Here is a 24960-nt window from a genome sequence, read left to right as displayed (position 1 = left end):
CATACTATGCATACTTCATGTTACCCCGCTCCATTCCATGCCACTGCCCTCTACTTTTCACAACTCCACACTAAGCCACTCCATTCCCAATTGTATCACTGCACACTTCTCTGCACCATTTCACTCTGCGCCTCTCTACAACATTCAACTCTACTCTATGCATTCTACCTGACACTACTTTACCAAGCATTACTTATCTCTTCACAACTTCACTCTACACCCCTCTGCGCCACTCCACTGTATGCCACCCTACCCTGCAACACTGCACTCTATGCTACTGCACTCTACACCAATGGACTCTACTCAGTACCACTCCACTCTATGCCAGTACATTCTATGCCAATCCCCTCCATGCCACTGTACACTTCTCCACTGCAATCTACTCTGAAACAATATACTCTTTGCCGCTGCACTCTGTGCCACTGCACTCTGCGCCACTCCACTAACTCAACACCACTCTACGCCACTTTACTCACAACCAATGCACTCAATCGCAATCTACTCTGCACCACTGCACTCTACACCACTATACTCTATGCCACTGCACTTCACCCTAGTACTCTGTCACTGAACAGCACCAGTGTATTCTACACCACTGCTCTCTATGGCACTCTATTCTGCGCCACTGCATTCTACACCACTCTACTCTGCGCCACTGCACTCTACACCGATGCCCTTCACGCCACTCTGCTAGACTACTGTACTCTGACAATATACTCTGCAACATTGCGCTCCGCCACTCTACTTTATGCCACTCTACTTTGTGCCACTCTACTCTGCATCACTTCACTTTATGCCACTGCACTCGACACCAATCCATTCTAATCTACTCTGCACCACTGCACACTACAACACTCTAGTCTATACCACTGCACTTTATGCCATTTTACTCTACTCTGAAACAATCTATTCAATGCCACTAGTCTGTGCCACCCAATTCCACTCTGTGCCACTCCACTCTCCCCGTCCACACTACGCCACTCCATGCCACTGCATCTGCGCCAATGCACTCTACAACACTTTACTTAAAACCAATACACTCTACATCACTGCACTCTATGCCAATCTACTCTGCACCACTGCACTGTCCGCCACTATACTCTACACCATTGCACTCTATGTCACTTTACTCTGCACCACTGTACACCACTGCACTCTACACCAATGCACTCTACACCACTGCACTCTGTGACACTCTGCTCTGCACAACTGCACTCTCTGCTACTGAAATCTATACCATCCAACTGTCATTCTACTCTGTTCCACTCTACTCTATGCCACTGCACTCTATGCTATTCTAGTGCACTCTACTCCAATTCACTCTATGCAACTCTACTCTGCACCACTCTACTCTATGCCAGTGCACTCAACCCCACTGTACTATGCACCACTACACTCTACACCACTCCAGTCTAGGCCACTCCACTCTGCACCACTCCACTCTGTAACACTGCACTCTATGCCAGTGCACTCTACGCCACTACTGTATACCACTCCACTCTACCCTGCACAACTCAATACCACTGCACTCTACTCCGAAACAATTTACTCTATGCCACTGCACTCTATTCCCCTGCACTTTATGCCACTCTACTCTGTGCCGCTTTATTCTGCACCACTCCACTCTACATCACTGCAATCAATGCTGTGCCAGTCCACTCGATGCCGCAGCACTCTACACCACTACTCTATGCCACTGCACTCTACCCTGCACCACTGTGCTCTACCCTGCATCACTCCACTTCACTTTACTCTGAAACAATCTACTCTACGTGAGTGCACTCTATGCTACTGCACTCTGCGGCACTCCACCCAACGCCCTGCATTCTACGCTGGGCCACACTATGCCACTGCATTCTACGCTACGCCACTCTACTCTAAACCACTGTAATCAATGTTAATTCACTGTACGCCACCTTACTCAAAACCAATGCACCCTACGCCACTGTACCTATGCCAACTACTTTACACTTCTGCACTTTATACCATTCTACTCTATGCCACTGCATGCTACATCATTGTACACAATTCACTCGTATGGCGTGTTTTCCCCTGGGTTTTCTCAAAGCAGGAACTGCTTTATAATACCCCTGTTATGTATGTAAGCTTGAATATTAAGCTTTGTATTTCATATGTTGTTCTATGTACCAGGTATTCCTAGACTCAGGATGGGAGGAGTCAAGAATATGGGCGGTCCTTATGTCTGTGGTATATTTTCACTATTGCTGGTCCTAGTCAATGCCATGGAATCAAACTACGAGATCTAGCATATCATGGACTGTGTTAGTAGCCATCTGTGTGACCATGACAATTTGTATTGCAAGATTTTAAAGACAGCAGGAGAAGTACCCAAGAATAGTATTCAGACAACCAGGTTTTAGCATGGTGTCCGTCTCTAACGATCTGACTCAAACTGAAGTTGTATATCACACACTCAGTCATTAGGTAGGTAGATAGGTATCTAGTTTTAGGTGATTTGAACCTACATCTGGACACTCTATCAGATAAGACAGCTATGGACCTCTGTCTTACAATGGCGAATTTACAATTTGAGCAGAAGGTGCAGCATCCTACCCACAACCTGGGTCATCTTCTTGACCCAATTTTTGCTAATTGGAGTCAAGTGGAAGCATGCACACCGGTCCCCATTCCATGGACTGACCACCATCTTGTCCCCTTTACCATAGGGAATCAAGAACCTGCACTGATTGACCCTCCAGCTGATAAACATCCTAGGCGGAGATGGGCAGCATTCTCCCAATCCGCATTCAATTTGGCTCTTACGGCCAAAGGTCACCCTGGCGGAATAGGTGTGGCAGAGATCAACTCCAACCTAGACCAACGCCTTACAGAGGCCTTGGATCTGGTTGCTCCACTTGGTGCGGCCAAATCGGGGGGCCGAGCAAAGAGATCTGCCCTCTGGTTCAATGCTGATATGCGGGTGGCAAAAGCAGCATGCAAAAGGGCTGAAAGGCTATGGAGAGTAGCATACTCCGCCTCCGCTAAAGCAGAATACACCAACCGCAGGCGTAGTTACCATAAACTACTACGGAAGGGCAAATCGGCGTACTTTTGCACTAGGATTGAAGGAGCTGAGCAGTCCACCAAAGAACTCTTCTCAATCTATAAATCCATCACCATAAGCAAGTCTGCTGTATGCCCCTCGAAACTCTGCACGGTGGAGGGCTGTGACCGTGTTGCAGAGTTTTTTACTAACAAGGTCACTCACCTCTACAATTCCTTTCCTCGACAGGCAACTAACGTTCCTACATGGGGGAAGGGTGTGGAAAAGACGGGAGTACAGCAGCTTACCTCCTTCCTTACCCCGCCCACAGAAGAGCTGATTCGCATCTGCGGGTCAATTAAATCTGGCTCCCCAAGAGACCCGACGACCCCCAGTCGGCTTAAGGGCAGCTTGCAGGTTCTCGAACCTTATGTTCGTAACCTTTTGGATTCCTCTTTCCTGTCCCAGAATGTCCCCAAGGCCTGGAAACGGGCGGTTGTCCTCCCCCTGCAAAAAAAGGCCAATGTGAGTTTCGAGAAATTCGACAATCTCCGCCCCATCTCCCTTCTACCTTACATGGCCAAAATAGCGGAGAAAATTGCTAATATGCAATTGATGCAGTTCGTGGAGGAGGCCTCGCTACTCCACGACTCACAATTTGGCTTCCGTCCCCGCCACTCAACGGAATCTGCACTTTTGGTGGCGGTGGAGGCACTCCGACAGGGTGTGGATGAGGGCCAGACTATGGCCCTGATCCTACTCGACTTGAGTGCAGCATTCGACACTGTAGCACATACCATCTTGCTACAGTGTCTGAGTGAAGGAGGGGTCACAGGTGCTGCGCTTGGTTGGATTAAGTCCTTCCTGTCTGATAGGTGCTTCCAGGTCAGGATGGGAGAATGCTACTCGAGGGAGATCGAGTTGGACCAGGGCGTACCACAGGGTTCGTCCCTGAGCCCGACTTTATTCAATATCTACGTCTCCCCGTTAGCAGCCATCGCGGAGGGCCACGGTATTCACCTGGTGTCCTACGCCGACGACACGTAGTTGGTCGTCTCCCTATCTCGCTCCCCCGGCCTTGCGGCGGACATCTTCAGGAATTGCATGCAAGATCTTGCAGCATGGATGTCCGCACACTGTTTAAAATTGAACGGCAGCAAGACCGAGGTGATCGTGGTGGGGGGCGGGCCTTCTGCGTGGTCGCCTGCGTGGTGGCCATCCTGCCTAGGTGAGGCCCCCACGCCCAGCCTGGAGGCCAAGAATCTTGGCATGTGGCTTGATAATGACCTTGCCTTTGGCCCGCAGGTTGGCCGGGTGACGGGGGTGTGTTTCGGTGTCTTGAGAACTCTGAGGAAGGTTTTAGATCTACTTCCCATCTCGGCTCGTAGGACGCTGGTGCACGCCCTGGTCACCTCGCGCCTGGACTATGGTAACCTGCTTTATCTGGGGGCTTCAGGCAAGGTCATGGGGCGCCTTCAGGTGCTCCAAAATGCCGCAGCCCGGCTCGTGCTAAAACTCCCGAGAAGGTCTCCCTCTAAACCCGCTCTCCAAGCTCTCCATTGGCTTCCGGTGGAGAAGAGAGTTGAGTTTAAGGCCCTCTCTACGTGCCATCGCATTCTGAGCGGCAAAGCCCCTGTGCCACTTCAGAGTCTGGTGTCCCACTATGAGCCTACCCGCAATTTACGGTCCTCTCAGACGGGACTACTTGTGGTGCCCAGAGTTAGGAAGGCACGGATGGGTGGGAGGTCTTTCAGATACCTTGCTCCCAAGTGCTGGAACGTCCTGCCCCTAGACCTCCGTCTTGAGCCATCAGAGGCCCTGTTCAGAAAAAAATTAAAAACTTACCTTTTTAGCAGGTAGATCCTCGGGAAGGGGGGGATGGCAACTGATCACTTACCATAGCGCGGGGACACGCCTTCTGGCGTCACCAGGCGCTTTAAAAATGTCCAAATAAATAAATAAATTATATACATCGTCGGATTGGTAACGAGGGCACTCGGCCAATGCCTGAGGAGCCAGTAACCGAATTCCAGCTGTGGGCTGCTTTTTTTAGCAGCCTGGGGAGGCCGATTTTGGCGGTTTCTGCGTTGTTTGATGCCGCCAGCGGCCCAGTGGGTGCCTGAGTGGCCTTTCTGAAGGCAGATGGACGTTCATTACCTCCCTTTTATCAATGTCAGAGGTGTCACTTCCTTTTTTCTCGCTGGCCCGGCCCATTAATATATGCATATTGAGCAGGGCAAAACCTCTCCCACCCCCCCCTTTTTTTTAAAATAAAATTTCGCCGAAGTAGTGTTTTGCGGAAAGGCACTATGCAAATGTGGGCCTCTTATTTTAGTGTGCCCGTTGCGATTTTGTACAGAGATGGGCCTACAACCGCACGGGCTGGCCGCTAAGATCGGAGCATGACGCGGTATAAAACAGTGGTCGCCACTCTGGCGGTCAGGCACAATCCGGATACAAAATGTCGCCCACAATATGGAACAGGATAAGACAATTTTCTTATTTTAAAGCACACCAAAAACAACAAACATCAAAAACAAGGCGAAGGAGTAATACACAGAGAGTCAGCCCTGGAGGGGGGGGAAACTCACTAAGCAGGAATACAAAGTCACAATCAGTAGGATAAGTCAAGGCGGGGGGACAGCGAGGGGGTCAATCAAACCAAAGGACAGTAAACGAAATTTCAGGAACGCCAACCTAGGGTGACAAGGGAACATCAGGGGCCTCTGCCAGGGGAGGAGCACAAATATCTCCGCGATAGGCATTCCACTGACACCAGATCTTCGTCCATGCCCTAGGTCTGCCCCTGGCTGTGTAGACAGTCTTTTCGCGGAACATAGACCAGTCCATGTTTTCTTCCCACACAGAGACAGTGGGGGGCCTGTGGGAGCCCCAAAGTTGCGCTATGTCCTGCTTCGCAACCATATACCCCAGGGTCGCCCATCTGGTTTGGGCCACCGAACAATCGGTAGGTTCCCAAACGTTCAACAAGCATCTCCTTGCCTCCGGCACCAGGGCAATTCCAGTCACATCAGCCATCACCGCAAGCACCCCCGTCCAATAGGCAGCCACCCTCGGACACTCCCAAAGAATATGAAGAAACGTAGCACTCATCCCACACCCACGCTTGCAGAGGCCATACGGGGAAAAACCCATCACAACCAAACGAGGACCAGTAACATACACCCGGTGGAGGATCTTGAGCTGAACCAGACGGAGACGGGCCGGAATGGCGACCTCTTTCGGAGAAGATAGCGCCGATTGCCAATCCTCGTCATCCAATTCCAGCCCGTCGCCGACCCATGCCTCTCGAAGTCGAACGAGCAAGTCAGTGCGATTGTGAATCAGCTTCTTATAAATCAAGGAGATAGTGCTGTCAGGAAGATGACCATCCAGGATACGATCTTTGAGGGGGGAGGACTCGGGGACAGCGGTACCGGAAGTCAGAACAGAAGTGAGGGCATGACGGACCTGTAAATATCTAAAAAATTCCCTATCACTCAGGTCATAATCATTCCGAAGGGCCTTGAAGGACTTCACCGCTCCATTCGCACACACGTCACCCACTCTACAGATCCCAATCATGTCCCAGCGGTCAAACCCCTTCGATGTCCAAAGACATCCCAAAAGCTCAGATGCAAAAAGCGGAGTCGCCAGCGTCACTCGTTCATCCCACCCTAAGCTCACATTCGCAGCGCGCCACACACGAACCGCAATCCTAGTCGGTCCCGTAAGGTGGAGCCCAGCCGACCTAGAGTAAAGCGCTCTATTAAAGTCACCACCCGGTAGTTGGAGTCTGTCCATTTCAAAGGCCGGATCCGGACCGGGGAATACATCGAATGGTTAATGGCAGACAGTTGCGTAGCCCAATAATATCTCCTGATATCAGGAAGTGCTATGCCCCCGTCATACCAAGGGATGGTGAGCTTCGCAAGTGCAATACGTGGGCGCCCGTCCCAAATCAGTTGCCTTTGTAGACTCTCGACCTCTCGGAAATAAGTAGCGGGGATATCATCATAGCAATTCTGGAGTGCGTAAAGGAATCGCGGCAAGGACATCATCTTGAAAAGGGCGGCGAGAGTCGTCTACATCCCTTACCGACACTGGGGAGTAAACCGCACGAAAATAGTCCGCAAAACATTCCACTATTTCAACCGGGTCCGTTACTCTCACACCATTCAAAGTCTGAATCACAGGCACTACTCGATTCGCCCTCTCCTTCTTGTCCAACCAGGCAAGCAATTTACCTGCTTTGTCCCCAACATCATACAGACGACCCTGTTGTTCCCTGAACATCATTTTGGCCGCATCCGTGACCAGAGACTTATAGGCAAATTGCTTCAGACCCAGGGCATGGAGTTTGTCACGAGTGACACCCGATTCCAGGTCAGGCTCCATCTCAAGTATTTCCATCTCAAGATCCACCACCTCCCGATTCCTTGCCTTTTTGGTTTCAGCAATAAGGGACAGGGCCTGCCCACGAATTACTGTCTTAAAAGCCTCCCATAGGGACACCGCAGAAGAGACAGACCCCTCGTTCTCCAGAAAGTAATTGTCCAGGGACGTAATCAATTGACCACGGGTCTCAGGGGAGGCCAGGTACCAAGGGTTGATAGGGGCCACCCGGCCCGCCGCCTCCACCCCCACATCAAAACAGAGCCAGAGCGGAGAATGGTCCGAGATGCCCCGGGGGAGGTGCCTAATCTCCCGGACAGCCTACGACTGTTCAGCTGGCATGAGGAAGTAATCTAATCTAGACAAACTCCCATGGGCCCCAGAGTGGAAAGTATACTGAAGTTGAGTGGGGTGCATAAGTCTCCAGCAGTCCACCAAACCAAAAGTATCCAAAAAGCCACCCAGCCATAAATGGGTCGAAGGAGTATCCCTAGGGGGGTAACGATCACTCAGACCAGAGAGAACAGAATTAAAGTCACCAGCCATGAAAAGAGCACCATCAGGGAGTCCCAACAAAACTCGGCCCAAATCAGAGAAGGTAGAGGTCTGCAGGCCGGGGGGCACATAGACGGTGAACAGGGAAAGGGTCTTGCCCTCATAGCGTCCCACGAGGACGGCATAACGCCCCCGATCATCGAGGATTACATCATCTATCGCAAGGGGAAGGGAAGCCCGGACAAGGATGCCCACCCCCCTAGAACCCGTTGTAAACCCTGAGTGCGCAACAAGACGATAGCCCCACCTATTCATCGCGCGACAAGTATTGCAAACTAGGTGTGTCTCCTGCAGAAAGACAATATCGGGAGACAAACGTCGCAGGCATCGCGAAACACCACCCCTCGCTTTATACGATCCCCTAGACCATTGACATTCCATGAAATAAACCTCAACCTGCTACCCCCATCCCACGAAGTAATGCAGAAACCATCCCCCAATGAGCATGACACTGAAAGTACAATTATCAAATTAGAATCGCCTTGAGAAAACAAAACACAAACTACAAACGCCCCAACAACCCCCCCCCCCCAACACCCAAGGAAACACCCCCCACCCTGCACCCCTGCAGTAGACAAAAAAGCCACCCCAACATGCAGTGTGCCTGTCGCCCAAGAACCCCCATTCTACAAAAAGACCCCGGAGGAGGAAAAGGCCCTGTCCCACCGCCACCCCGACAGAGATAAAGGGAGAAGAGAGTACACACAGAAAACAGATCACTCAAGTACAGAACCCAGGAAGAAATTACATGATACGGAAACAGGGGCCCAGATAACAAGTTCAGCTCTCCACGCCACCCTCGGCACCACCCGGGTGCTCGGTGGGATCAGTCAAATTAGGCCGGTCCGGCAGAGAGTCCAGCCAGTCATTTACCGAATCAGGTCGATCAAAGAAAAGGGTCCGTTCATTGTACTCCACTCGTAGCCTGGTAGGAAAAAACATGGCGTATCGCAGACCCAGGTCCCGAAGACGCTTCTTGACTCCACGGAAGCCCATTCGCTGTCTCTGCACAAGCTGTGAGAAGTCCGGATAGAAGTTCACCGTGGCATTTTCGAAGGCCACCGGGCCCTTAGCTCTCGAGGCCTGCAGGATAGCGTCTCGGTCCCTATAATAGAAAAGTTTTGCGACAATGGGCCGTGGCGGGGCGCCCGGCTTGCCCTGGCCACCGGGAACACGATGGGCACGTTCCACCGCAAAGAATTTGCTCAATCCGGATGGAGAAAGGTAGTTTTGTATCAAGTCCTCAACCAGGAGATCAACAGAATGCGGATCAGGATTTTCCGGGACACCAATCACACGCACGTTACAACGCCGTGCCGTTTTCAAAATCCTCCAAGCGCTGAGTCATGAAATCGTTCACCTTTCTGAGGTTGCCGATCTCCGTCTGCATCTCCGAGACGTCGGCCGTGAGGCTAGATGACTTGAGGTCCAATGACTTCACCTTCTCATTGGTTTTAGATAAGTCGGCCCGAATCAGGTTCACATCAATAGCCACAGTATCAATTTTGTGGGCCAGAGCTTCATACTGCTGGCCGATGGTTTCTCTCATGCCAGAGATGGCGCCCATGATGTCCTGCAGGGACGGCTCCGCCGAAGCCTCCAAAGGGTGCCCCACTGCACTCGGGCCAGGCAAGGCGGCACTGGGGGACACCTTCGATTGTGTGTACCGGTCCATGATATTAGACTGGACCGGGCCCCCGCGAAGGGGCGTCTTGGTCTTCCGCCGCTCTTGGTCCCCTCTGCCAGTCATAGCGGAGACCGCGTCCCCAAGGGACCCACGCGACTTGGTGAAAATGGCCGTTGGGAGACAGGGCGCCGGAGTCAAAAGTCAGCAGCGAGGGCAAGTCGAGGAGTGAACCGGCCCGGAAGGACACGAAGCAGACAAAAGGTGCAACTGCAATCTCGTGCCGCTGGATTCAGCACCGGCCAGACACCTCCGTTGGAAGACGTAGTCTGAGTCAGAATCGAAACCGAAAGTTAAGAGGGGGACCCATGAGTCGAGTCCCCCTGCCGCTGTTGTTCAACTCAGACACGGCAACAGAGCCTCACCAAGACCCGGGCGCGCCACCAAGGCGGGCCCCGAAAGTTTGAGTCGATGTAGCTTCGGTGCCCCTGGTCCAAATCAAAATCCGAAAACAATATTAAGATCAGCCCAGGTTCCTCTTCATTAATCCTTGCGAGAAATCAGGATATGTTCAGGATATCATGCCGGGAGTGGCGGGGGTCCGGAGAGCGCTGTGCTCACGCGGCCATCACGGATGCCCGCCAAGCTCCTCCTCCCCCCGTTGCGATTTTTAATCCCAATCCAACCATTATTATATATATTAGATTATCTAATGTGACTGTCTGCACTATTACTTTGCATGTTGTACCCCTGGACCCATGTATTCTTGTCATATACCAGGGATGCTGAACAGGTTTCTGGAAGATCATCCTCTGAGGATTTCACGGGACTCCACAGGATGCATATCAGGTTGCTAAGGTGGTTGCCAAATATTACATACCCAGGTTGCCTAACAGTGCACACTTGCAGGTGGGTGTTTGTCACTTCTGGGTGGACTCCGAAGGAAGCGTTGCGTGGTTGCTTCACAGCAAATACTGGGTTTGGGCATCGGTTGCTTCAGGATGGACTCCAAATGGTATGCACTGCGGTGCATCCATTGATCCAAAGAGTAAACGTCCCATGATGGCTTTTATTAGAAGATAGTGATCAAACATGAAAGTGGTAGGTTTCTCACTTTTTGCACACTTTATACCTATGAGCGGCATTGTTCACCTCTTCATGTTTGAAGTATGTCTGTGAACCTCACACACATCACCCAACACTTCCAGCTTAAGACATACTGCATCCATCTCCTGTTCAAACACGCAGTCTGTAATGTCTCTCATAAAACCGAAGTAAACCAGATCACTTTGTCGTCTCGTTAGGGCTATGGTGCTCCATATTATTATTATTATTATTATTATTATATTTAATTTTATACAGCGCACAGCTACCCGGAGGTTTCCCGGCGCTAACCAAACAAGAGGGGACAGTTAATTGGGGAAAAAGGTTTCTAAAGAAACTAGATGGTCTAAAGGTTGAATAACCAGGTCTTGAGGTCTCTACGGAACCTAAGATAGCAGGGTTCAGAACGTAGGGAGAAAGGTAATGCGTTCCACAGGGAGGGAGCCAAATAAGCGAATGAGCGACCGCCCATTCTGGCTCTCCTGATGCGAGGGACCTGATATCTTTCTTGGGTTGACGAACGGAGAGTACGGGGGGCGACAGTATTGATGAACCAGAGTACTTAAGTAGGAAGGGGCAGTGCCTGACTTAATACGATGCATGAAACAAAGGGCCTTAAATTTAGAACGGTTTTCAATGCGGAGCCAATGAAGGCTGCGCAGCGAAGCCGAGGTAGAAGAGGTTCTAGGAAGATTACATAGTAATCGAACGGCCATATTTTGAACTGTCTGGAGTTTGCGCGTTACCTCCTTGCATGCACCCAGAAAAAGGATATTCCCATAGTCCAGACGAGAAGTAATTAACGCCTGGACCACAGTTCTCTGGGTGTCATGGGGAAGCATCCATATGATTTTTCTCAGCCACCTGATGATGGTAATGCAGGTGGCCGAGACCTTGATCACATGTTGCCTCATCGACAGCTGATCATCAAATACGATGCCTAGGTTGCGAGCTGTCTTGGAGGGAACAGGTGGGGAGCCCAATTGCTGTGGCCAATGGTGGGGACCCCAGAGTGTGGTGTTGAGGCCAAACAAAAGAAGCTCGGTCTTGTCCCCGTTTAGTTTTAATTTGTTGTCATGCATCCAACTCGCTATGTTATTAAGACCAGAGTGCAGAGATGAAGTAGAGGAATTTTGACCTGTGGATAATGACAAGATGATTTAAGTATCATCAGCGAAGGAATAAATAACGAGTCCGGCTTGCTCTGCAATGGTGGCAATGGGTCTGGCATATAAGTTAAAGAATAGAGGGCTCAAGATAGAGCCCTGAGGGACACCGCGGGTGGAGTGATGAAGGGGAGAAAACTTGGAACGTACGGTCAGAAAGATAGCTGGCCACCCAACCGAGCGTGGAGCCACTGATGCCGATGGATTTTATGGCAGTAAGAAGGATGGCATCGAATGGTCTCAGAAACCCCGAGAAGAGTCGACTCGGTCGAGAAGCCAGCCCTAAAGCCAGACTGGGACGGATGAAGGAAGTTGCCAGCTTCAATGTAAGTGGTGAGCTGTTTATTAATGAGCTTTTCCAGGATTTTAGACCAGACCGGAAGGAGGGAAATGGGACGAAAATTAGCTGGATTGTTGGGATCGGCATTGGCTTTCTTAAGTAGGGGCACAATCATCGCGTGTTTCCACGTACTCGGGACCTTAGCTTCTCTGAGTGAGGCATTGAGGAGTTCTAAAATTAGAGTGAGTGTAGAGAGGTCAAGAGTTAGAAGGATTTGGGGAGGCATAGGATCCAAGGGGGAACCAGATTTAATGCAACTCAGGATTTGCTGTAAAGAAGTGATAGTGAGCGGGTCCCAAGCAGTCAACTGGGGCGACGAAAGCGGACACGTATGCGTATTGGTTTCAGGTTCATCCAAGGGTTTAGACATGTCCAACTCAGGGGAGGGTGCAGTGTGTGTGTGAACTCCAAAGTTAGCATAGATGGTTTCGATTTTGGTCGTAAAGAATTCTGCCAGGGAGTTGCATTGCGTTTCGTCCAGGCATGGGGCTTTGGGCAGGCAAGACATGCCCGATAGTTCTTGCACAGCTTTAAATAAGGCTTTAGGTCGATTCTGAGCATTTAAAATAGTACGATTAACATGCTCCGCCCTAGCTATTTTGCAAAGAGAATGGTATTTGGTAAGAGCATCTTTGTAGGTTTGTTTGGCCCCAAGATCTTAGTGCGCACGCCATTTACGCTCCAACTTTTTACATGTAGATTTCTCAGCTTTTAGTTGTTCAGTAAACCATAGGGCAGGGGGTGATGAAGGTTATGTTTAATTTTGCGTAGGGGGAGACAGGTATTGACCGCGGAGGCTAGCCAATTATGCAGAGCAGCCGCCTCCTCAGTGTTGGCCATATTGGTAGGAGGTCTGGTGTTCTCAAGACAGGAGTTTAGTTTTTTAGGATCTAAATTCTTCCAGTTTCTGCTAGCCCTAGGGAGCGTGGAATTACCAGGGATGTTCGGTGCCCCGTCAGATTTTATAGAAAAACTAATTATATAGTGATCTGACCAAGGAATGGGCCTGGGAGTATTACAAAATATGGTGTCTAAGTTGGAGAAAATGGGATCGAATAAATTTCCTGCCTTGTGAGTGGGGCCAGAGTTATGAAGAGAAATATTAAGTGCTGCTAAATCATGCATGAGATGTGTGCTGGTGGGACAGGATGCATCGTTAAGATGTAAGTTCAGGTCTCCAAGGACCAGGAAATTAGTTGAGTGCAAGAGTAGTGGGGCAATGTAATCCGGAAGTGAAGAGGCCCAAGTACTGGCTGTACCGGGTGGGCGGTAAATGAGAATGCCAGAAAGGGTGCTATAAATGCTACTATACAATAAATTAGAATATTATTTATCTAATCAGTCAACAAGCGTACAGCTTACATACAGAATAGGCATACAGTGGTTCACACTAATATGAGTTACAGTCTGTTGCGAGATCTGCTGTGCCCCATGGAAAGCAATGCTGCTTGGTACCTTGACGGTGCACACAAAAGCCAATACTATTGTAAGATTTACAGTACATTTTATTTTTGTCTCTAGTTGTGACAAAATCCCTCTTTTCTGCTAGTTTTCTTTCCAGGACCCAGAGGAGTAAATCAACTCGGAGGAAGTTTTGTGAATGGCCGCCCACTCCCCGACGGTGTCCGGCAAAGGATTGTGGAACTGTCCCATGAAGGCATAAGACCATGTGAAATTTCCAGGCAGTTACGGGTCAGCCACGGTTGTGTCAGCAAGATTCTTGGCAGGTATAATGATGCCAATTATTTTTAACAGGTTTAAAAAAGTAAATGAGTGTTGTGAAACATGACGTGAACCTGATAAAACCGGAAACGAGGAATAAAAATGTGAACAGGATTATAGGGCACTCTCCAGTGTGTATGTATACTTAAATATACATTGCATCTCACCATATCAAACTCTGAAGAAGTCACTGGCAGAGCAGAGGTGGAAGAGGTACCTGAAGCTTAACAAGTGCTAAGTTATGATTGTGAGGTCACATTTAAGATTTCCTTTCTCCCACTCCCCAATTACAAAAACCCAAGTTAATCTCAACACCCCAGGACAATTCCATTGCCTGAATGATTCACTTTCATTCATATGGCTAACTGTGGTGTCACGAGAGGGGTGTGATCCAAATAAGCGCCAATACAAGCACAGGGAGGCACCCTTTAAGAAGTCCTATAAGTATCAGCGTGAGCAAACCTGTACTGCCCTTTGACAAATCCTTTTAATTCGTCTGCCCTTCTCTACTGATACCTATTAACCCCGTCCATGCTGATGACGAGCTCAGCTCATCATCAGCGTTACCAGCCGTGTGCTGATGACGAGCTGAGCTCGTCATGAATCGCGGTAATTTGAAAAATGCCGCATACAGCGGGAAAATCGGCCGCAGCATGCGGTTAATATAATTACAGAAATCCCTTGACATGTAAAATCCAGAATATCTTCATGGTAACTAAACATTTAATCCAACATAATTTACTTTTTATTTCAACAAAATGGAGGATATGTATTAGTTCTGCATCAAGAAACAAAACGGAGGATATGCATTAGTTCTGCTTCAATAACAAAAAACCTAAGTTCTGCCTAGAGCCAGTAAACTAGACGTGCTCCCCATTCCCTAATGTGTTTAATCAATATTCTGTAACATGTCGTCATCACTAAGGAAATTTTGGGACTGTTTGAAAAATAGATCAGCTATTTCAACAGTGCATAACTCAGTAAACATATTCAAAAGATGCAATCAAATTGTGCACACATTATATATATTGAAATAGTGAACACTGAAAACAGTGCACGGAAACGGTTCTCTCTGTAAAGGATGCACATGGTTATTTTTGAAGGAGGTGGAACAGCTACATTTGTTACTGGTAGAGGAACTCCACACAAAGGGGTCGATTAGGATGGCGGACGGACTTGCGTCCGTCCGCCACCCTTGAGGAGGAGGGAACGTCCGCAGGGGCTGCGGCGTTCCCTCCGTGCTGATTAGGATGTGACCGCCAGGGTGGCGGTCACATCCTCTATATTTAACATTGCGGCGGGTGCAGCTTCAAGCTGCACCCGCCGCAATGTTAAAAAAGCATGTTTTACATTTACATGCACAAAGCGGCCGGCACCGCACGGTGCCTGCTGCTTTGTGCACGCAAATGCAGGGGGGTACCATAGGTACCCCCCATGTGCACCCCCCACCCCCCATTCACCCAGGGGGCCCGCAACGGGCCCCCAAAGTGAATGTCCGTATGCTTTTCCATGGCGGAAAAGCCGCCGTGGAAAAGCATGTATTCACGAACATCCTAATATGGCGGACGGTGTCTCATAGACACCGCCTGCCATGTTATAGCTTTTCCGCCACGGTCGGAAGCCGACCGCGGCGGAAAAGCGGCGGACGGAATTCCAGACCCACCAGCCATCCTAATTTGGCGGTGGGTCTTTGGAGGCTCCGCAGCGGTTTTTCCGCATCCTCCAGGCCAGCGGACACTTCCGCCGGCCCGGAGGATGCGGAAAAACCGCCATCCTAATCGATCCCAAAGTCTTTACTCCGTCAGAAATCGATCAATTTATATTGATTGATTTATAGGAATAAATATATTAGTCTTTGCTTATTCTTCTCGTTGGAAAGGTGAATAAATATGCACATTGACCACAGACTTCAGCTTTTAACAGCAGCACCCTGTGTTGGTGTAAATAATATGAAATCCAAAATGCGAATATTTCTTGTATTTTTGCCTTAACGACCCTTATACTCTTGTGAGATTGTTTAGCAATACATTCAGTTTTGATATTTCCCTACTGCAAGGGACCAATTATTAGCTAAAGACGTAACTTTGTTCTTTTTCACCAAATCACTTCAATGTAATAGGCACGCAGCAATAACAGTAAACAAAGAAAAGTCTTTATTTTCTGCTATTCTTTTAATCAGGCACTAGTCTAAGCAGATAGAGAACGCAGCCTGACCCTGACATGGCCATTGTGAAGACAGTGTTCTTTGAGCATAATCCTCCAATGGCATTAACAAATGCCTCATGCGAACTGTGGTACATCGAAACTGGATTCCTTGCAACTCCCTCCAAGCTAGAGTGAGAAGCAATGGAAAATTGTATTGTATTGTAATCAGTTGGTGAAAATTCCTTGTGTATTTTCTCACCGACAATAGATTTGGCGCCCATGTTGTTTCAGTTCCACTAGGGTCAGAGAGTTGTGATGACATTTCTTGTTGTATCTGAATATTTTTATTACGTAAACAAAGCCATGCCTGTCAAAGGCATAAACTATGTCACCAACACCCAATCCCTATATTTCACTACTTGTCGCAAGCTGGAGTACATCAGAAACGTCAATCACGACCTCAACAGTCCTTTTGGTGATTTACAAATAAAGTTTGTATCATTAACTCTACATGACTCCCATAGATGTATTGAATGAAAAGGGAGAGCAGAGTAGCACAAGAATGTGTGTAGCACAGGCATCAATAGAAAAAACAATCTCTCCTTCCCAGGAGAAGTTGCGCTATAGCCCACACATTGGGAATTGTCATGTCTTCTCCCCCTCCCCAGTGCTTGTCCCCCGTCTCTATCTCAACCCCTACTCCCAGAGTGTAATGAGCCTGAGGAAGCGCCCAAACTTTTAAGGAAGGCCCTCACAGAATACAAATAAGAAAATAAGAATCTCTTCCACTAGTGCCTCACCCTCAGTTTAACTGGGTGAACTCTCATGGAGCAATATATCTGTTTATGAGATCCAAATGGACGCCCATCAGTCTATTTTCCTAGCAAATGTTTGACCTCTCAGATCAGGAAGTAGCAGTGACATCACCTGCCCCCTTTTCACATCTTTCTTTCGCATTGGTACCCTCTGAAGTTGATCTCTCCACTTAGCTGATTCAACCACAGACTTAACTATGCTATGCCACCAGCACTCTCCTTCTGTTGACCCATTTTCTTGGAGAGTGTAGAGGCCTTCACTCCAGCATCATGCCATAAGTCTGCAATACTTCCAATAATTCAGCCAGAATCTCAGCAATCGTCAGAAAGGGTATAGGAGATAATCTCAGCAGTAACCCAAGAATCCTAAAGTGGTTGCCCCTGTGCAGATTATCCAACACCTTAATCTTCTCCTCCATGGCTGTAAAGACTAGTACTGGATTAGTTTCAAAGGCTGATACATCTTTCAGTTTTAAGCCTGCCACTTGTCCCTCCCCAATACCTGAATTCAACTATCAATATTCTTTATTCTTTGCTCCCTGGTCAATAACCCGCTCTCAACAGTGTTACTTTAATGGTGCCCATCACCTCATTGTAGTCACTGTGGATGATGTTGATGGATCGGAGAAAAGCTCTCTCCCATCGCGACATGGTGCCTGCTCTACAATCTTAGCGGCCGAGTCAGTTCTGATGACATTAGATAATGCCCCTTGAGTCGTAAAAATACCTTCCTTCCCATTGCGCTTCCCAGACATATCTAAACAACAAACCTCTGGCACTGCTGTGTAGGGTGGAGAACCAAACACACAGTTCTGTTCCCAAATGTAAGGAAAGTACGAAACAAGAGAGAACCCCAATATTTCTCCTAGCATGGGTAATGTACATAGAAGTAAACAAACAGTTTTTTTAGGGGTTTTCAAGTATAAAGTAAGAAGCTATCATATGGAATGACAGAGGCTACATTATATGGAAATTGAATTTGCAGAATGGCAATTTCAGACCAGTACTCTAGCAGTCATGAAGAAGAATGAATATTTTATTTGGACTAAAGCGGAGAAGACGATCATAAGTAGGTATACACAAGCATAGTATAAAAAGTTATTACATGAATTAGGAGAGGGTGCTACATAATCAAACATGGGTGATACAGTGCAGGGCATGTGTGAAAGTGTGCACCAAATGAAAAAAACTCTAGAAGCAACCCTTCTATGTGGAAGATAATATCGTTGGTTGAGTATTTTCCCCTACTTCTGTACTTATTTACAGCTAATTTTAGATGTTCCTTGAATGTAATGTTTTTTCAGGTTTGTGACTTGGGTCATTAAAAAAATTCTGGGGGAATTAAATCTGAAAATGTTTCCAAGAAGGAATTATAAATGAGTTTTAATCTCAAAGACCATAATATGTGATATAGTGCTCCAGATACATAAGTGTGCCAGGTTTGGCAGGATTATTGAAATGAAGGGAACGTTCAGAAATAACATTTCCTTTTTATTTTGGTATCAAACAGATGTATTCAAATGACCATGTTAACGAAGGACATGCTTGTTGTTTTGCAGGTACTATGAGACTGGAAGTATTAAACCTGGAGTGATCGGAGGTTCAAAGCCAAAGGTCGCCACACCCGGAGTCATTGATAAAATTGCAGATTACAAATGCCAGAGTCCCGCAATGTTTGCCCGGGAAATCAGAGCCAGGCTTCTAGCTGAACGTGTGTGCGACAATGATGGTGTGCCCAGTGTGAGCTCAATAAACAGGTAAAAATCACAAAAGTAAATAGTTCAGGACACATTAACCAGGACTTTCTGAATGGGCTGCCTAAAGTTTAGGGAGTTTTTACCTTTCCCAGATTTATTGATTTTTTGCAGGCTTTGAATGTTGGTAGTAAGTGTTTCAAAGCGATCCGTTTTAGTCACATAATTCAAGCTCCTCGCTGTACATCAACAAATTCACAGGTGCGTTTTCCAGGCCTTGTGAACAATTCTTTGACCTTTCAATTAATTACCCACATCTTTCATGCATAGGATGAAGAGTATAGGAACCAGGACACATCCCTACTTAGGGGGCTATTTGTCTTGACCCCTTTTGACAAGGGACCCCTGCTGTCAGATTTCACCTAAGTTTTTCAGTGTGTAGTACTGTAGTTTGACTATAAACTGTGGCTGCTCCGGGTCCATGCCTCAGGTTTTAACTTTAACATTTGCATGTCTATTGAATTGAAGCCTTGTAGACAAAAAGACACACATACACATTTGGTTCATTATATACAGTGTTGAATTATGACTTTTATTTCCAGCTCCTATTTATTTTAACAAGTAGTATGCTCCACTTTTCTCTGGATAGATAAGCCTTTATGTCCTAAATCTCACAAGCCACCGATACAAGAGCTAAAAACTATTCACAACTAACGTGAATTGGAGTGGTGAACCGCCAGATCAGGGAGGACCTGACCTTGGAGTTCGGGGTGGTCTTTTCCTATTTGAGCAGAGTCAGTACCATTTCTGCATGTTTTTTCAGTAGTACTGTATACATGATGGACTGGGTACATTTCTGCACACCTCTTCTGCAGTACTCTATACATGATTTACTTGGTATACTTCTACACAGCATACTTTTAATACTCTGTACTAGAGTAGACAAAGCACATCTGTGTAAACATTACTCAAAAAAGTGAAACCAATCGCAATTGTTCTCTTAATTCCTAGAGACAATTCAAATAGTAGAACAGCTCATGCTTAACTTCAGTGTTGCCACTATGACAACCAAATTTCCAATGGTGGCATATTCTACAAAACAAAAAAATAAAACATATTTTAGCCAGTGATGTAGAATTTGAATTTTTTTTAATAAAAGTTAAACATGAATATCTTTGTATTGTAGCATTTATACAGTGCTTCATACCTCTGATGGGTTTGTGAAGCGCTCCGATTTGCATTGGCGTTCCTAAGGAATGCATGGAAGAAATCCATGACCTCTCGAAATGACAAATAACATAGGCATAGATGCATAAAGCGATATTGCGATCGCAATCGCTGCGAAACAGCGATTGCAAATGCAATTTCCGCTCCCGCAATGCATCAAGTACAAAAGCAGCAAATAGCGAATTCGCAAAACAAAGAATCGCAAAACCATTTGGTAACCCCCATTTCGATTCCTTAACAGCGATTACCCCCACATTTAGCGAAATCAATAGCGAATTTGCAAACAAATTGCGAATTCGCTAATAAATCGCTATTCCCATTCATCATAAATTGCGAAAATACCATTAATCGCTAAATACGAGTCGCAATTTAAGGAGAAGCAAAACCAGGTGGTAACGATGAAGTCCAATTGGTGGAAAAAAAAATGGCAAACAAGAAACAGATGTTGGGTAAATCAAACACACTTAAGGAGACTCAGTAGGAGCATGAGGAAAGTCACAATGCCAGGTCTCTACATCGTGGCAAGGCGGCTGAGGCTCCTGGCTGCAGCCCAGAACCGATGAAGGATCCAGGAGCACATCTTCCGGCTGCGGATTACACTCCTGGGCCAGACTGAAGAGGAGATCTACTCCAAATACAGGCTCAATGGGGCAATGATAAAGAAGCTCATCAGAGATCCTGACCCCCTGATGCAGCACCCAACACGGAGGACCAATGCTGTGCCCACCCATGTCCAGGTCTTGTGCTGCCTGCACCTCCTGGCATCCGGCAATTCAGGGGATAGAAGCTATTGCAGGGGGTATATCACAGAGCACAATGTCACACTGCCTACAGACTTTCCTGGACGCCATGCTGAGCCTGACACACCACTACATCACCTTCCCAACAACCCAACAGGCCTTAATGCAAACAAAACTGGACTTTTATCGCACCGCTCATTTCCCCCATGTAATTGGCTGCATCGACTGCATCCACATTCACATCTGTCCACCCGCAGAGACCGAATACATGTACCGGAACCGCAAGTCATACCACTCCCTCAACATCTAGATGGTCTGTAATGCGAAGACCATCATCACAGACATTGTGGCACAATACCCGGGGAGCACGCATGATTCGTTCATCTTCCGGCACAGCAGCATACACACCCGCTTGGCCAGGGGGGAATTTGTCGAGGGACATCTCCTAGGTAAGTACACATGCCCACATACAGTATGGGAAGACCATGTTGCTGCGCATAACAGGCACTGACCCTCTACTCCTCCCTTCAGGTGACAGCGCTTACGGCCTCTGTGTATACCTCCTCACCCCATACCTCAACCCTGCTACACCACAGGAACGGCGGTACAATATACATACCAGAAATGTGATAAAGCGGACACTTGGCATGTTAAAGAGTCGATTCCTCATTCTCTACAAGACTGGCGGGGCCCTCAAATACCGGCCTGAGGTCTGCTGCCGCATCGTGGCCAAGTGTGCCATACTCTACAATATTGCCACCAAGCGGAGGATACCTGTGGAGGTGTCTGGTAGTGAGTCGGAGGGGGACAACCTGCCACCTGCACATGTGCATCATGCACACGGGGAGAATCCTGCTGAAGGACACAGGCACTGCGCCAACATCACACTGAACTATTTCTAGTGCACTCATACCCCTCACACAACACTGCACTCATGCATGCCACATGAAAGAATGACATGAGGAAGATTTGTGTTCAAAATAAATCTTTTGTTTAATTAACAAGCTCTCGATGTGCTTTAAATCTGCAAAGATGTGTGCTACTGTATTGAGACATGCAGGCTCTTGTATGCTGAGCAGGCGTGCGTGGTTACCTCACCATGGCACTGCCGGAAATGTACAGTCACTGGTGCCTCCTGCCGGACGCACCCTGTCGCCTCTCAACCTCTACGTTGGGAGTGTCCTGCCGTGATGCAGCGTTGGGCCGGGAACTGCGGCGCCTTTCTGGTTGCACCGGCACACACAGGCTGCTGAGGCTAGATGACCCCTCACTGGCATCATTCCCCCCCCTTGCATGGCCATGGCCATGGCTGGCCGCCTGTAGGTTCTCCACAGCAGTGGTGACCTGCTCCAGGGCCCTTGCAACATCTGCGCAGCATTGTACTATCTGTATCTGCATAGCCAGTGACCTGCGTGACAGCTGGGAAGTGGCGTTCCCAATCAGGTGGTTTGAGCGCGTGTAGGCTAATAGCCGTGTCAGTAGCTGCGTGTGATGTCCTGCTGCGTCACCATCAATTGGTTGCTCTCCTTGATGGCTGCGGTCAGCTCCTGCACACTCTCAGTGAGTTGATTAATATTGCATGCAGTTTTGTAGCGCTGCAGCTGCATTGCTGCCATGTTCTGTGCCTGCTTGCGGTGCACAGCAAGCATTTGAGCCTCAATACCAAGGCCTAGGTTATGTGCCTGTTGCCCCATGTCTGCTGGGGTGGCCACAGATCGCTGCTGCCTCAGCCTGCTGCTTGCCTGGGACCGCACAGTTGCTGTGCGTCGTGTCTGCCTCCTGGGTGGGGGTGGGATCTGCTCCACTGCCATGCTTGCCGACTGATGAGGCTGTGCTCCTCCTACAGCTGCAGGGGTGGCCCTGTGTCTTTGGGAATGTGCTGGTCCAGGTGCTGGTGCTGGATGGCTCTCTCCCTCCGTCTCATCAGGTGTCTCCACAATGTGGAGTGTCTCGCTGTCAGACGTCTCAGCATCTGCAGCACCTGTGATGTGAATGAGTGCATGATTAATGATGTGATTCAGGCACCTGGGATGTAGCAACATGCATGCAGGCTAGCATTCCCTGACTGGCTTTAGGGGTATGTTTCACTTGACTATTCTGCCTGTGTGTGGCTATCAGGGCACATTGTCACACTACAGGTCCCACAATGCATTTGGGCGTTTGGAAGGGGCTGGGACTGGATTACTGGGGTTACAAATATAGCTGGCTCTGGGGATTTGGGCATTGTTAGGGGACGGGGTCGCAGTTGCATGGCTCTTACCTTGTGATTGGTGTGTGGCGCGAGAGGTGTCCAGTTGAGTGACCCCGACGCAGGCTGCAGGGTTGTTGGTGTCCTCCACTAGGTCCTCCATTGGTGTGTTCTCGGAGACTGTGGAGTCTCCTCCTCCCGTGGCCAGTCTCTTCCCCAGTCTCTCCGCAATGCGCTCCTTGGCACGGCCTCTGAGGTCGTACCACATCTTTTTTAGGTCATCGATGGACCGGTGCATGGCTCCCACCGCGTTGACCTTGGCCTAAATGCGCAGCCAGATGCGCCTTTTGGTAGCCTCGGGCACCTTCCGGGACAGCTTCCCAAACAACTGGTCATGGTCCCTGCTGACTCTCTCTATCAAGTACTCCAGTTCTTTTTCAGAGAACTTGATTTTGCGCTTCCTGGCTGTTTCACTGGGTCCTGCAGCTTCCTGGGACATTGTGATGTCAATATGTATCCTGTATTGGGACTGCAGGGTGTGTCTCTTGGAGCTCAGTGCTCTGCCTCCTCCTCTATCCAGCTCTGTGATCCAAATGAAGCATGGAGCAGGCTACTTCCTTGTAGTGATGTCATCATTGTGCTCGAAATGCGACTTCCCGTTTTTCAGCGAGATCGCAATTTGGGGTTGGGAAACAGCTGATACTGCGATTTTATAGCGATTTGGCAAAATCTCATATGGCGATTGAGGCCGGTTGCGATTCGCAGATTTTTACCGCTTTTGGTGATGCATCCCATTCTGCGAATTCTGGATTGCGATTCAGTATTTTTCGCAATTTAGGATTCGCACAGTGGGTGCTTCATGCATCTGGGGGATAGAGCACAATTTAACTGCAGGACTGAGGCAAAGATGACAAACAGCAAAGTTTACTAAGAGTTTCTCGGTACCTGGACAGACCAGAATTTCGTTTAAGAATGCTGAGGCTGGTTGTGCTTATTTACACGTAGGCCATTTTAACTGAGAAATGCTTAAATAACACCAAATAGCATCAATCAATACTTTGTAAGATATGCTCAAGAGACATAAGGCTATATTAGCTGATAGTTTCAACTTTACAACATATTCCTTCCTTAAAAGGTTAGCTATTGCAATCCTGGCTACCATCTTGGTAGGATTAAAAGGAATGTTCAGACACATCACATCCCGTAACACTATATTTATGCAACAGTGTGTGTCACAACATATTTATGGTTTTGCATCAACAGGCAAAGTCGTGACTCCTGTTTTATATCCAAATTGCCACATTCCAGGACCTGCGGCCATTATGAACTTTCACATTTGGCTGTATATGTATATAGTAAGTAAATCAAAACAGACTCAGTACAATACGCTTCTTGTTATTTTACACTGCACTAATCTACTTCTATGACAATATTTTAGGTTTGGGGAAGCCCACTTTCAAACTAGCATTATAATGCACCTACAACACCATCTAATCTACATATTTTTAGTACGGTACACATGAATATATGGGATAAAGTGCCCTTGCTGTACATTATAAGGTTATTGCAAGTCACCGAGGAGTTCTGTGACAATATAGCAGAATTAAGCTGAATGGAGAGCTCCTTTATAAGGTCATGGAATTACGAGGTGATTTGAAATATCCTCTTAATACACATCAGAGGGTGTTTTATTACTTAAAATACATGGTCACACCATCACCCTTCCCACAAACTGTTTCATTTCTTGGGGTTTTGTTCCTTCATATGAAAGAGATGGTATGGTTGGAGACATGAAAAATTAAAGCAGAATCTGTAGGGCGACATAAAGAACACCAAAAAGCTGTTAGTAATTTGTTCCAAAGTTATGTTATATTCAGCTTAATCTTATAGCTCAGAATGTGTAGAAACCCGAAAATTCTGCATTTACTTTCCTGTAATGACCTATAGCATGCAAAAAGTAAACTTTGACATAATTATTTTCTTTTTGACGATCACTGTTTATTTCACAAATACAGATCAAAAGAATGAAAGTCAGTTCTTGCTTCATTGTGCAAACTGCAACTGGATAGATGTTCTGGGACCTCTTTCACTTTGGCTGCTTGTTCTTGCTGGAGGCATTATAATGTCAAAATTCAACAGTAATAGGGTATTACAATTGTATTGCTATGCCACTTCACAAGTGACTAGAGATGTCACTACTTAACTGTAATAAACAACAAAATGAGCCTTGCATTTGTGAAA

At 47.7% G+C, this 24960-nt stretch overlaps 1 protein-coding gene across 1 annotated transcript in view; it reads left to right on the top strand.

Annotated features, from left to right (window-relative positions):
* Window positions 1-24960, top strand: part of LOC144781504 (uncharacterized) — a 119933-nt gene that overhangs the window by 70314 nt on the left and 24659 nt on the right. Inside the window, exons 5-6 of the mRNA XM_078660389.1 lie at window positions 13738-13915; window positions 18430-18627. Of these exons, the coding sequence (XP_078516515.1) occupies window positions 13738-13915; window positions 18430-18627 (376 nt within the window). The remainder of the gene's footprint in view (window positions 1-13737; window positions 13916-18429; window positions 18628-24960) is intronic.

This window comes from Lissotriton helveticus, chromosome 9, assembly GCF_964261635.1.
Source record: "Lissotriton helveticus chromosome 9, aLisHel1.1, whole genome shotgun sequence".
NCBI lineage: Eukaryota > Metazoa > Chordata > Amphibia > Caudata > Salamandridae > Lissotriton > Lissotriton helveticus.
This window is presented reverse-complemented; position numbering and strand designations above follow the sequence as displayed.